This window comes from Primulina eburnea, chromosome 13, assembly GCF_022965805.1.
Source record: "Primulina eburnea isolate SZY01 chromosome 13, ASM2296580v1, whole genome shotgun sequence".
NCBI lineage: Eukaryota > Viridiplantae > Streptophyta > Magnoliopsida > Lamiales > Gesneriaceae > Primulina > Primulina eburnea.
In genome coordinates, this window is record NC_133113.1 from 9775286 (window position 1) to 9789739 (window position 14454).

The window sequence follows — 14454 nt, forward strand, 5'->3', positions numbered from 1 at the left end:
CCAAACTAACTCTTTCTCCCCATTTTTCGCAGATTTTGGTGTACCCATTTCAATAAGAGTTTCCAAATATATATATTATTGCAACATGTACACCAAAAGCTGCCAAAAATGGAGGGAAAAAGTTAGTTTTGAAATTGGAACTAAGCCCTAGATTTGTATGTGATGACAAATATATATATATATATATATATATATATATATATATATATATATATGCTTGTAACATAAACAGTTGCTATCCTGTTTGCGTTTCTTAGATCAGATCTAGTTGTTTTGGTTAAGAATGTACATCTTAACTTGATAATGCTTTCATTTGTTTATTTCTTAACTATTTTTTCTAGTTGTTTGAGCATGACTTCTTATGAAATTTTCTATTTGTCAGGCAACGCCAGACCACTATGCTATTGGTTTAAAGATATTAAATCAGCTTGTTTGTGAGATGAATCAGGTCGGCTTTTACACTTACGTTTTGTTCAAGTTCATTCTTATTGTAAGAGAGTAGAGATTTAAAACAGAACCATGAAATAAAATTGGCAAAACAATTTTTTCTGTTTGCTTCCGTTAGACATCATGATGTCATTGTTTTTTTGCTTTTGCGTGCATATCATTCAGTAACTTGATATTGCTTCCCTTCTCTTTGTTTTGGTTTGTGAAAACTTCATTATCTCTCTCTGTTTCTGTGAAACTTGCATATCATTCAGTAACTTGATACTGCTTCCCTTCTCTTTGTTTTGGTTTGTGGAAACTTCATTATCTCTCTCTCTCTCTCTCTGTTTCTGTGAAACTTGTAGTTGCCTGAATCTTGTTTTGTGCTTCATGACATTTTTGTTTCAGCCCAACCCAGGAATGCCGTCATCACATCATCGGAGGGTTGCCTGTTCCTTCAGAGATCAGAGTCTTTTTCAAATTTTCCAGATATCTCTAACTTCATTACATCAGCTTAAAAATGATGGTATTGTGCTCTATGCTTATGCATCTCGGAATAATGTGATACATTTTTTGTTGATATCATGTGTAATATGAACAACTGTTATTATCGACACATGCAGTCGTCAGCCGCTTGCAAGAATTGGCACTATCATTGTCACTTAAATGTTTATCTTTTGATTTTGTTGGGACATCAATTGACGAAAGCTCTGAGGAATTTGGGACTGTCCAGGTATATTTTAGGTTTCAGTAAGGGTTCAAATTATATTTGATTTGTTTTCTGGTAGATAAATGTTATGTTTGGTCGAGGATGCTACTCAGCCGACGTTAATTATGCAGATTCCATCTTCTTGGAAGTCTTTGCTAGAAGATTTTTCCACCATACAAATATTTTTTGACTATTATGCACTTACAAAGCCGCCAATTGCAAAAGAGGTTGGTTCATATCCTCTTATTGTTTTGTGATGTAATAATCTGATAATTATTGATTTATTCATTTGCTTGTATAATATTCCTCGGCCTCTTCGAATTGTATAATGATTGTGAATAGCTTTCTCAAGTAAAGTTAAAATATATCAGCTACTTGAATTTCAATTTGGTGTGGGTCAATCACGAGTTGATAAAAGAAACTCAAGCTGTTACCTTTTGTCCCTTTAAAATCTAGTTTACTTTGTGAAAACCACATTTTTGTAAAAGTTACTATAAAAATGTGATTTGATTTTCTGATGATTTAGTTGGTGTAACTTTCTGCATCAATTGATATTTGAAGATTCTTACTATGGCAATGGTTGTTTTCATATTAATTGAGAAATAAAGATGTGTACCCTTCGGTGGCATTTGTCCATGCACGTAGTCAAAGCCGAATCACTTGGTTTCTTTATGTTCCTTTCCCCCTTCGCTATTTTACGTGCCATTTCAAATTCTACGCTGATTCTCTGTTTTTGCTGTTAATTACCTGATTATTAAATTGATCACCTTAAAAAAAATCATGTGCCTTTTAAAGTTCTAATCTAATATACTTGAGACTTTAACTTTTTCTTTTATTTTTAGTCACTGGAGTGCTTGGTGCGATTGGCTTCTGTTAGGCGCTCTCTTTTCACCAATGATGCTGCACGTTCCAAGTTCTTGGACCATCTGATGTCGGGAACCAAAGAAATTTTACGAACAGGGCAAGGTATGTGATCTGCTTGCCTTCAATGTTACTATTTTGATCTATTTCCTAATCTTCTGTAATAGTATTCTTTTTTTTATGCATTCAGTTGAATATAATGGCTGTAATTATAATTTCCGACAGCTGTACTGGCTCTGTAGTTTTTTTTGCATCGCTTCTGCTCCTTTCGAAGTGGTAGTCTTTGTTCTGCATTTTTAGTGACGTGCCTAAAGGAATGCAGATTGATAGTTCCTTGGAGATGTCCATCCAACTCTTTTTTCCTTTCTTGTTCTCCATGGGCTTTTGTGAGTTCTTTGTACGGCATGGAATTATTTTTTCCCCCTAAGTGGTTTATAGGACTTTGAAATCTTATTGGACATAAATTGAAAAATTTATCTACTGATTGATTGTATCTCATTTAATCTTTTTACTGGCCTGATTTTTGGTGACTGCTTTATTGTGGAGCTTGTGTTTATGTTCCACCCTCATGTCCTATTCGCATAGGAGAATCTTCAAAGTGGACACTCTTTACGCAATGTATTGACTGGATGGTTTCTAATAGAATAGATACCAGCTATTTTCTCATCCTGGTGCATGCAGTGAGTACCGATTTTTAAATAAACCAGTTCTTACCTTGTCTTTGTTTAAGACAGGTGGTAGGAAAGTAGAGCAGTCTTAAAAATTTTAAACACCGGATTCTCCATGTAATTAAAGTCTTCGCAAGATGATCTAAGTTTGTGTTTGTTTGGGTCTAATTTAGTGATTTGGCAGGAAATTATGAGAATACCTTTTGAGATTAGTTGCTTGTGCTGACTCTAAGCTCCATGCTGGGATGGTCTTTGTTCATTATTCTTTGTGTGTTACTGTTTCATGGATGGATATTTTGCTTATCGGAGCCAGGTCTTGCTGATCATGATAACTACCATGAGTTTTGCCGTCTTCTTGGACGATTCAGAATTAATTATCAGGTAACTATTTTTATGCTTTACATGCTGTAAACAATTACAATATTTTTTCCACTTATGGTTCTCTTCATAATTTGTTTGTTTTGATGTAAATTGGAGGTTTGTTTCTAAATTTTAAAACTTATAGTTTAGTAAGTGAAGACACCAGCTGAAGTTAGTTTCAGAAGTATAAAGATACTCACTTCTGCTCTTTGATTTACTGATGGTGCACCATGTTATGTGCTCGCGCTTAGGATCTAGTCACGGGTCAATTTATGCCACCGTTCTCTATGATTGTTCAATTGTTTTTCTGAGATTCTCTTCCGTTTCGGCCTATGTTTGATTAGGATTGTCGAGGCTCGTTTAAATCTGAGAATCTCTTTTTTTTTTTTGATAGGAAACAAAATTTTATAAATGAGGATTTAAAAATGATTACATCAGTGGACTAGATATTCACTGTCATCAATTACAGAAGATGACAATCCTACTTTAGCATCCTACATCATTATAATTTACTGATACACATAATCCCACTGTCTAGTCAAATAAAAAACTGAGACATTTTTGAAATCTTTATGGATTCCAATCCACATTGCAACGGTAATCTTGATTTTCTCCCAGCATTTGTCGATATCCGTCTGTCTTTCTTCGAAGATTCTTTGATTTCTTTCCAACCATACCGTCCAGCAAATGCAATGAACCACGACTTGCCAAAATTTTCTTCCTCTCTTACCCGTGATCTGTCCCAAATCCATGCTGAATAAATCTTTGGTTGATTTAGGTGTAATCCAAACCAACCGCAACTCCTGCAAAGCTTTAACCCATAATGAAAATGAGAACGGACAATGGATTAGAATGTGGTCCTGAGTCTCCGAATCATTTCTGCATAGAACACACCAATTGGGGCACAATGCAAGCCCAGGGCATCTTTTTTGAATCGTCTCTGATGTTGGTAGCTTACCCAAAGATGATGTCCAAGAAAAAAGTTGAATCTTACTAGGAACAGGGACCTTCCATATAGCATCGAAAAGTAGAAATTTTGGATGAAAGTTATCTGAGAAAAAAGACTCGTAGAAAGAACCAACAGAAAACAAACCCGACGAATCCCCGCTCCACTGAATAAAATCGTCCACCCCCTCAATTAATCTAACCGGCTCTAAAACTTCTAATGACCCCATCAACTCACCAATCTCCACATCTCTCACCCCCCTTCTGAAATGAAAATCCCATAAATGATCGCCAGTTGCACTATCATAATGAGCACAATTTGAAATAGTCAAATTGTGAAAAGTTGAAACTGAAATAAAGCTGGAAAACAAACCTTAAAAGAACAGTCCCCCAACCAATTATCCTCCCAAAATCTAATCTTATTCCCTCCTCTCATCTTGAACTTCCCATGTGTGTGGCTCTTGCACTATTGTCCTTGGTTGGTGTAGCGACGTCTCACCTAGGCTCGGAGAAGGTTGGGCTGAGTCCATGATTCATCATATCCTATAGAACATAAGCATTTTGTGTCCTGCCATTAACTTTTCTGCATCACATCCAACCACCTCTTTTCCGCATTTTTATCTCGTCTTCCCAATTCACGTTAACTTTCTGCTGAAACATCATCAGATGTTATGAGTTATGATATTGATTTTTAGACGCTACCGTTTATCTGAGACCCTAAGGAAACACTTGGCTTCCTTTTTCTTAACCTTTTTTTATTTGTAAAAAGTTGTTTTGAAGGTAATCTGTAATCTACTCTTTCCCGCAATTCTCGCCCCTTCCCAATAATTATGAATGCTTTAAATTGCCTACACGATGTCTCTCCCATTAATTCTGTTTGTCCAAATTAATTGATAAGAAAAGTGTTCATAATTGTAAATGAAGTTCAAGATGAGTTGATATTGTAGGTCTTATGTGGGAAAAAGTTAATTCACGGCAGCCACCAGTTTGATTAACACTCAAAGATAAAATTTAGAAATGAATTGATGGATGAATGATCTGATATGGCACCATGTGGAAAATCTGAGGGAGGGCAGTAATATTTTTTGCCATACATACTTACTATTAGGCTGCCACGATCTCTCTTCTTCGACATTTCTTTTCAGAAGATTGTCGAAAAATTAATTTAATCACGAATTTCAGTGGTTAAATATTGATTTTAAGACTAAAATCTTATCCTTGTAGCCTAGATATTATTAGTGATATATGCAGATAGTTTCTTTGGTGTCTCCTAGTTTTGTGGAAGATATATGCCTGTAAATTATGCCATTCTTCATTAATGAATAATTAATGAAAAGGATTGTGTTTCACATTTTTTCGCCGGTATCATAGTCATAATGTTCTGAGAGAAAAAAATGAAAGCCAAATCTAATCCGCTGTTGCAGCTACTCAATACTATGGCAGTTGCAGATAAAAGTATCCAGCTAAACTTTTATTCTTTCAACCACCAAGCCGATAATCTACTGTTCAACGAAATCTTTCTTTTTCATTAAAAAAAATTAATACGAAATAAACAGCCATTGAAATATACTACTTCAGCCACACACTGTTGTGGCATTGTCTTTCGGTCATCACCACTGCACTACCAGTTTGCTACTTGTGAAATAATTATCCCAATAAAAGTAGAAAAAATACATTCGTTCTTTCCTTTTTTTCTCTCTATCCAAAGAAAGGAAATTTTATTTTAAAGAAACAAATATTTGTTTAATATGTTGGAGCATGTAGGCCTCTTGCACCATCATATTCCAATAACATGCATCTCACTTGCTTGTGTTTTATCACCATTTTGTCACCTGCAATTCACTTTACTGTTTAACATGAAAATGCCGATTTATAATGTGAAAGAGCAATTACCCAATGAAACAAGTAGCATGAACATAGTTGTCACTGCCACGTCCAAGGCACGAAGCACACCAGGTATTGGTCCGTGTGCTTGAGGATATCTTTGGCGCATTAGCCTTGCATAGGTGTGCGCATAAAGGAATAGGTGTGCAGACCTCAGAGCAAGCCTTGGTAGATGCCCAATCACGCCTGGGTCTAGGCACACCAGGTATTGGTCCGTGTGCTTGAGGATATCTTTGGCGCATTAGCCTTACATAGGTGTGCGCATAAAGGAATAGGTGTGCAGACCTCAGAGCAAGCCTTGGTAGATGCCCAATCACGCCTGGGTCTAGACTTTTTTTCCCTACCTAAAGGGTGTTATTTTACATATAATGAACTCAGCAGCCCAGCCTAAAGGCTTCAACCAAGACCAAATTTGGTGTCGACAGACGGTTCTGATTATTTTATTTTGTAGCACTTTGGGGTCATTCACACTTCGATTTTATCTTTTTTATACGTTTTACATATAATAATATTATTATTAATAATAATAATAATAAATGCAGCAGCCCAATCTACAGGTTGAACCAAAACCCACTTTGGCGTCCGTGGCAGTAACTCGGTCGATTTGTATATTTTATTTTTGTAGCAGTTTCGGATGATTTTTGTACTTATATTTAATATTTTTTTTACTTTTAAGTAAATCATTAAATTTAAGTCTCTAATAGTTTTAGTCGCTGGTCAGACTTTTGAAGCTTTCTACAGTTAAAGATGTTCGGTGTTGAATTTGTTTTAGGGCGAAGGTTAAGATTTTTGTGGTGCAATTAGAAGTTGTGCAGTAACCACATGAAGGTGGTGCTTGGGAGAATCTGAATGAAGTATGCTTATTTGACGGAGTGATTGTATGGAAGAAAAAATAGTCGTTTGAGTTTCGATCTTTGTCCAAGATGAGGCATATGATGTTTTAACTTGAGGGGGAGTGTTGAAAATGAAGTTGATCCAAATTTCAGTCAACTGAGTCTTCGATTTAAGGAATCAAATCCAGTTGTAGCCTAAATATTATTGGTGATAAAATCTGGAGATTTGTTTCCTTCTTCGTGGTATATTCTCCTAATTTATTGGATGATATATGGCTGGATATATAGCAATTCTCTATTGGAAATAATCTGTGAAAAAGGTTGTCTCTCACATTTTTTCACAAAAATAAGTCGTTAATGCTATTCCCTGACAAAGAATGGGATAGCAGTTATTTTTAAGTATCAAGCTAATGAGTTTTCAGTTATTTGTAAGTATTACACTAATGAGTTTGAAAATAACTAATTAATTTTTCACATCCTGTCTGCAACAGGAAGGGTAAAATGCATATTATTTAAGATTTTGGTGTCCTTTTTTTCTCCCATTAATATTGACATGTAAAATGGTTTTTTTTTGAAATAGTGCTTTTTACTTATTTATTTTTTTGACAAATTTTCTGGTGCTTGTTGCCTCTCCTGTTCATTCAAATATATGTTTTTTCCATTTGTTTGGGTTTTGTCTACTACTGGAACAATGAATTTCTTTTCATTTACTTGTAAATTGAGATTTCTTGATTTTCATTATGTGCATTTACTTTCCATCAAATGTTTTCTTACGAATCATGAGTTTTTGTGATTGTCATACTATTTCAGTTGTCTGAACTTGTGACCATGGAAGGATATGGTGATTGGATACGATTAGTTGCCGAGTTCACATCGAAATCTCTGCAGTCCTGGCAGGTGATTTGTTTCAAAATTGATTTATCATAAATTTTATCAAAATTGGCATGATTCTGTTCTTAGTAAATAATTTCTGCCCTGACGTAATGGACACAGCGTTGTGCTTCTATCGCTAAAATTATGCCAATAAAATTAATGGAGTCTCCACCTTCTTGCAGTGGGCCAGTAGCAGTGTGTATTATCTTTTAGGGCTCTGGTCTAGGTTGGTGAGTTCTGTACCCTACCTGAAGGGTGATGCACCTAGCTTGCTTGATGAATTTGTGCCTAAAATCACTGAAGGATTTATCACTTCAAGATTGGATTCTGCACAGGTAACAATTTTTTTCTTTTGCATCACAGTTTCTGGTACCAATATATTTGTCGTTTCTCTTTGTTTGTAGGGTGGCCTGCCAGATGATGTATCAGAGCATCCACTGGACAATGTTGACCTTCTTCAAGATCAGCTGGATTGCTTTCCTAACCTCTGCAGATTTCAGGTTGTACATAAACTTGATTTGTTGATTTCGATTCCACCTCACCCCCCCCCCCCCAACAACACTTGACTTGATTGATTTTCTAATCTGTGTTATTTCTCTCTACTTGTTTCAGTATGGAAGCAGTAGCTTGTTTATTATCAACATCCTTGAGCCTATTTTACAATTGTACATGGTATACATATTTTTGTTCAAGATAAAATTTCTTTACACTGGATTTTAGCGTGGGATTCTGATTAGACATTCTTTATATTTCAAAATATTTTGTTCCTTTGATAGGAAAGAGCGCAGCTTCAGACTGGAGATAATAGTGAACTTTCTGTAGTTGAAGCCAAGCTTGCTTGGATTGTACATATAATTGCTGCTATTTTAAAAATAAAGCAGAGTGTTGGGTGCAGGTGACATTCATCTTTTCTAATCTTGATATCCTATCATCTTGTCAGCTTATTGCTTCTTTTGAGTGTAATTTTAATATTTTTTGTTTGATTTTCCAAATACAGTGCTGAATCACAGGAGGTACTGGACGCCGAACTTTCAGCTCGTGTTTTGCGGCTTGTAAATGTTGCTGATAGTGGATTACACAGCCAGGTTACCCATGAAACATAATAATCTTGTTGACTGTTGTATTTCCTTAGAGTTTACACTGAGTATGAGTTACAAGAAAGTTTCTTGAGTTTAAGCCTAAATACACTTGCTCTTTGGTTTGGATAGTAACAAGCACACCCTAAGTCAGATAAAAGTTACATTTACAACCCTAGTGGAACGTTACTAATGGTTCATGATTGACATCATCCAATATCTGTTTCCAACTAATTATTTTAAGGGGTAGTTCTTTGAAACATCAAGATGTAACTGTGTTGTTATTCTGATACCCTATGTATTGCTCCTGTGATGACCTTCTGAGGTTAATCTTAGTGACATAACTTTCTTGTGGTTTTAGTTTGAATAAGAACAAGAATATCCCATATGTTTAAGTGAGGTTTTCAGTTTCATATTGCTTTACAATTCACATATTTTGGAAAACCAGTGGTGCGATGTGTTATTTAAATCTCAATAACTTGCGATTTAAATTATTATTTTTACTGAATTTTTAAAACTTCTTTGGGACATTACCTGGGTATTATGAAACCAATACCATCTTTCCCTCTAAGCTGAAGCATTCTTGTCATTTTCGCATTTGACAGAGATATGGTGAATTAAGCAAGCAAAGACTTGATCGAGCAATACTTACCTTTTTCCAGAGTTTCAGGAAATCTTATGTGGGCGACCATGCTATGCATTCATCAAAGGTTAACCTTTTCACTTAATGAATATCAGTTATTTACCATGGCTGCATGTAAAGAATGCTTTTGTGTTTGATGCAGCAGTTGTATGCCCAATTATCTGACCTTATTGGACTTAATGATCATCTATTGCTGTTGGATTTTTTTATTCGCAAAGTTGCAACGAACCTCAAGTGTTATACAGAGGTGAATATGTTCTATATTTGTCTTTCTTTTGATCTTGTTCCATGAATTTTGCTTTGTATCTCAAATTTGTTTTACTGCAGTGTGAGGAGGTTATTGATCACACATTGAGTTTGTTTTTGGAGCTGGCATCCGGGTTTGATTTTTTTTTTTCAATCTTTATAAAAATATTAAATTTTGTCTTCTTCAGTGTACTTTTTTTAATACTCAGCCATTAAATTTCTTGCAGTTATATGACTGGAAAACTACTTCTCAAGTTGGATACAGTAAAGTTCATAATTGCACATCACACTGTAAGAGACCCCTTATTGATTTTTTCCTGTTTAATTATTGATCTGATAATTTAAAGTTTTCGGACGTGGCCACCTATCCTTTTTATATTTACTTACCATATCTCTCTGGATTCCTATATTCAGAGGGAACATTTTCCATTTCTGGAGGAAAATAGATGTTCTCGTAGCAGAACAACATTCTATTACACTATTGGCTGGTTAATATTCCTGGAGGATAGCGCTCTGGTCTTTAAGTCTTCAATGGATCCTCTGCTGCAGGTACTGCTAGTCCATTCCCTTCCTCCTTTTTCCTTCTTTTATCCTTCTTTATGGGCATCTATTTTAATGTTAACATCTGAATGCATTTAGTTCTGTAAACGCGTGTCTGCATGTCCTTAACTTATCTCCGGTTTAATCTGAAGTTCTTCTCTCTCATTGGATCACGACAATGCGTAATTATATCTTAAATGGGATTAGATGGTTAATTAGGCAGGAGATGATAGTGTACACTTGCAGTTCAATTGAACCAAATCTGCCATGCTATTGCGGAACTTTGTTTGAGATTTTTTTTTATAAGAAACAATATTATATTTATTAATAAAATTAGTGACACAAAGCGAACCAGAGGTCCACATAAGACGAAATGATATCCATAGTCAAAATAGATTAACATAATACTAGATTCCAATTCCTGTACAAATCTGAGATCGAGAACGATTTGAGCTCTACAATCCTCGAGCTCCATTATGAAACACTGAATTTAATCTTGTCTCAGCACTCCCCAATCGTATCTTCTTGATCTTCAAAGATATTCACATTCCTCTCCATCCACATTCCACACGGACCAGATCAAACAGTGAACAACCAAATTCCAAAAAAATTGTTCCACCCTAAATTCCGTCCGACGTTTGCCTTGCATAAATCCCAAGTTGATCTCGAAGATACCCAAATCAAACCGAACTTTGCCAAAGCTTTAAACAAAAGACAACGTGCAAAAAGACAATGGATGATCAAATGGTCCCGAGTTTCCACTTCTTGTCAACATAAATACACACCAATTTGGACAAAGAACAAAAAGTTACCTTTTTTGCAACATCTCAGTCTGGTCATTTTTCAAGCATTGCAATCCACGAGAATATTGCACCTTGGGATGAAATAGGCGCTTTCCAAATTGATTGATAAAGAGAAAGAAGAATAACTAGAATCTCAAAAGACAGATACTGAAAACTGCCCTGAAGAATCCTTAACTCATTCCCTTGTATCTTCTGCACCCTCGATCAATATGACCGTCTCTAGTGTCTTGATCAAAGAACGAATTCAATTGCCTCCTTATCCTTGGGATCCAAAAATTCCAAGAAAGAGTAAAAGGGTTGGATGAAGAATTGAATATGCAGAGTAAGAAATAGTATGATTATGTATTGTCAAAATCTGGAATAAAGACGGGTAAAGATCCTGAAAATAGGAATTCCCACACCATCTCTCTTCCCAAAACCTAATCTTATCTCCCCCATTCATAGTTATTTGGGGCGCAAGGCGCACTAAGGCGCTAGGGTGCCTTGGAGCCTGAGGCGCGAGGCGCGAGGCGAAGCGCACGCTTTATCGAAGTAAAGCGCATTTGATACAAATTTTAAAATTCAACATATATAAAGTATTTTATACTATTTAAATTCAATACTTTTCACAAAATAACAAATAATATAAATAAAAATCAATTAATTCTAGTTCATTCATAATTCTGATAATAATGTATTAAAAAATAAAATACAAACCAACTCCAAAAGAATAGAAAGTAACCCTGATATTTATAATTCACTACAAAATTTTTTTCTGCAACATGCTTTCTAAAATTTTATCGTTGTTACTTGTTAGTATGTAAATAAGTATTGTAAACTCACAGTTTTTGATGAAGCACACTAGCAGTCTAAGTGTCTAACACAGGTTTATGAAGCACATTAGCACATGCAGAGAGAGACGCACAGATGACAGAATTTCCAAAAGTTTGAGAGAGGCCGCTGCACGTCGCACACACAGAGAGAAACTGAGAGGTCGCTGGAGAAAAACGGCACATGCATGGCTTTGTAAAAAATAAAATAGGGATCCTATTTGTTATTGGGCTTAAAACTTATTGGGCTTTAATTAATTAATATGTATCGTTGGCTTTATTGGCACAGGCGCACAAGCGCGCGCCTTTCAGCAGAGGCGCGCCTGGGCTGAGGCGCGCCTAAGGCGCGCGCTTGATTGATGTATTGACCACCCAGGCGCAAAAGGTGCGCCTGGCTGCGCCTGTCGCCTAGGCGCAGCCAAGCGCTCGCCTTTTATAACTATGCCCCCATTGACCACCACTCCTACTGATTGAATAAAAGTCGGATAGATCTGAATATAAATTTTCTTGGACTTCTGAAGGTAACACTTCTTGCATTAACCGCGTCCTACCTGTTATTTGTGTCTCATACTTTCTAACTACAATCTTCCTCCTTAAAGGCTCCTCTTCAGTAGAAAATATCCACCAACATTTCCCTGGTAAAGCCTTGTTTCTCATACAAATATTACTAATACCCAAACCCCTTTGTTCTTTTGTTCTACAAACTTGATCCCTAGCCACCCAATGGTCCCCATCTGCTCCATAGGAACCCCTAAGTATATTATTGACCTATATTCCTTCCCACAACCAATTTCAAATGTCAACCTGTCCACATCATGTGCTTCGCAATTGATACCCAATAAATAATTGATCTTTAACCCGACATCTCTCAAAAAGAGTGTAAAATCTAAGTTAGAAATCGCACATGACTCGTTTTTCACAAAAAAATAGCGTATCATTCCATCCTCTCTATGTCTGCTTCCCAACCCCTAAAAGGTCTCCTTTGCCTTGTCAACCAATCTGCCAAACACATCTACCACCAAATTAAAGAAGAAAGATGATAGTGGGTCGTCTTGCCTAAGTCTTTTTTCACCCTTGAATTTGCCCTCAAGCCCGCCATTAATAATAATCGAAAAAGATACACTTGATAGGCATCCCTTAATCCATTTCCATCATCTCTATCCCAGAGCCTTTCTTGAGCAAAATGAAATCCAACTCAAAATCGACCTTAAAGACCCATCCAGTCGTGTCCTTCAACATATGTTTCTCCAACAACTCATTTGCAATTAGACAACAATCTAGAATTTGTCTACCTTCAATAAAGACATTATGAGAATCTGCGACTGCAAGAGGTATTGCCTTATTTAATCTTAGTGATAAAACTTTAGCAATGATCTAATAAAGACTAGACCAAACTGATGAGCTGAAAGTCCTTAATTTGAACCAATTCTTGTTTTTATGGCATCAAACATATGTCGGTTTATTGGTTATTCCATTGATAATCCCCCTTCAAAAAATTAATTAATCACCTTCATCAGGTCCCCTTTAATTGTATCCCAGCATTGTTGGTAAACTGCCATCGTGAATCCACTATCATGTCAAGTCCAGAATCACTTAATATGCTTCAAATTTCTTCCTAATGTTTTTAAATCACTATTTAAGGCTTTAGGATTATACATGCGTCCGTGGTCAGCCAGCTGATGTCTCCCGATTCGCCATTGACACTATTTCCGAAGCTTCCCGACACTAAACTGTCCTAGAAACTAGCTAAAACCCTAAGGCATATGGCTAAAACTAGAGAGAGAAGCCGAGGGAAAGATGTGAAAGAAACAAATGAAATCAACTTCTATTTATAGGTTGCATCTATACTAGTTCAAAAGATCCGAAATCAATCTTGTATGTCACGTGTCATATTCTCATTCGTGTAGTTGAATTTCTCGTGATAATGTAATCTGAATTAGATTGAGTGGTCCATTTTAAATTCGGTGGATCTCAACGTATTGATACTCAATTAATCAATTGCTTAATAATACTTAATTAAAATCTCTTTAATCATGTCTTAATTGGTAATTCTTTCAAATAAGGATTCAGGTCATTATAGAATCAAAGCAAAGCATTCTGCCAGTCAAGGAGTTACTAATCAATTTGTCACTAAGAGATCAAACCACGGTGAAATCCTCCCTACGCCAACACACAAATCACTCTCGATCCAGCCAATTCATTCCAAAAAGATTGTATGTCCCTCGGTTTGCACCACCCATAAACAGCTGAAAACCATAACTTGGTGGCATCATCCTTTTCAACTTATGTAGACACAGAAAACTCGCCTAGCAAACTATCAAGTATCCTTGACTGACACCAATATAGCATCTCAGACAACCAAAATACCATCCGATCTCCCAACAACTGGTAATACTAACCATTCCACAAATCTCGACTTCCAAATGTCTGCTCTAAAGCTCCTATCTACCTCTTCTTTTTTAATCTCTTGTACAACTAAGATATCTGGCCTTTGCTTGTGCACAACCATTTTATCAATCCCCTATGTCTACTCGAACCCCTTCCCTTTATATTCCAAGATAATATCTTCATTTAACCACTTCGGAGCCCCTTTGAATCATCCATTTCTCATAATTTATCTCAAAAACCAGTCGATTTAACTCTCTATTTTTAAAGGTAGTCGATCTGTTCCCTCCTTAATTTACTAGCAGCACTTTCTCCACCTCCAACTGAGATGGACATTGATCATAGACAATTGATCGCTGCCTCCGAACATGTTGATCCACTTCCACCTCTAAA

The 14454-nt window shown here is 36.1% G+C and overlaps 1 protein-coding gene across 7 annotated transcripts in view; it reads left to right on the top strand.

Annotated features, from left to right (window-relative positions):
- LOC140810641 (uncharacterized) overlaps window positions 1-14454 on the top strand; it is a 32799-nt gene that overhangs the window by 2957 nt on the left and 15388 nt on the right. For 6 of the 7 annotated variants that reach the window (XM_073168496.1, XM_073168499.1, XM_073168498.1 and 3 more), the window contains 17 exons: window positions 383-448; window positions 835-952; window positions 1050-1159; window positions 1267-1362; window positions 1978-2101; window positions 2978-3045; window positions 7497-7583; window positions 7742-7894; window positions 7964-8059; window positions 8172-8231; window positions 8336-8454; window positions 8557-8644; window positions 9241-9345; window positions 9421-9525; window positions 9606-9658; window positions 9752-9815; window positions 9939-10073. In XM_073168496.1, the coding sequence (XP_073024597.1) occupies window positions 383-448; window positions 835-952; window positions 1050-1159; window positions 1267-1362; window positions 1978-2101; window positions 2978-3045; window positions 7497-7583; window positions 7742-7894; window positions 7964-8059; window positions 8172-8231; window positions 8336-8454; window positions 8557-8644; window positions 9241-9345; window positions 9421-9525; window positions 9606-9658; window positions 9752-9815; window positions 9939-10073 (1647 nt within the window). The remainder of the gene's footprint in view (window positions 1-382; window positions 449-834; window positions 953-1049; window positions 1160-1266; window positions 1363-1977; window positions 2102-2977; window positions 3046-7496; window positions 7584-7741; window positions 7895-7963; window positions 8060-8171; window positions 8232-8335; window positions 8455-8556; window positions 8645-9240; window positions 9346-9420; window positions 9526-9605; window positions 9659-9751; window positions 9816-9938; window positions 10074-14454) is intronic. The other variant, XM_073168503.1, reaches the window with a different exon arrangement.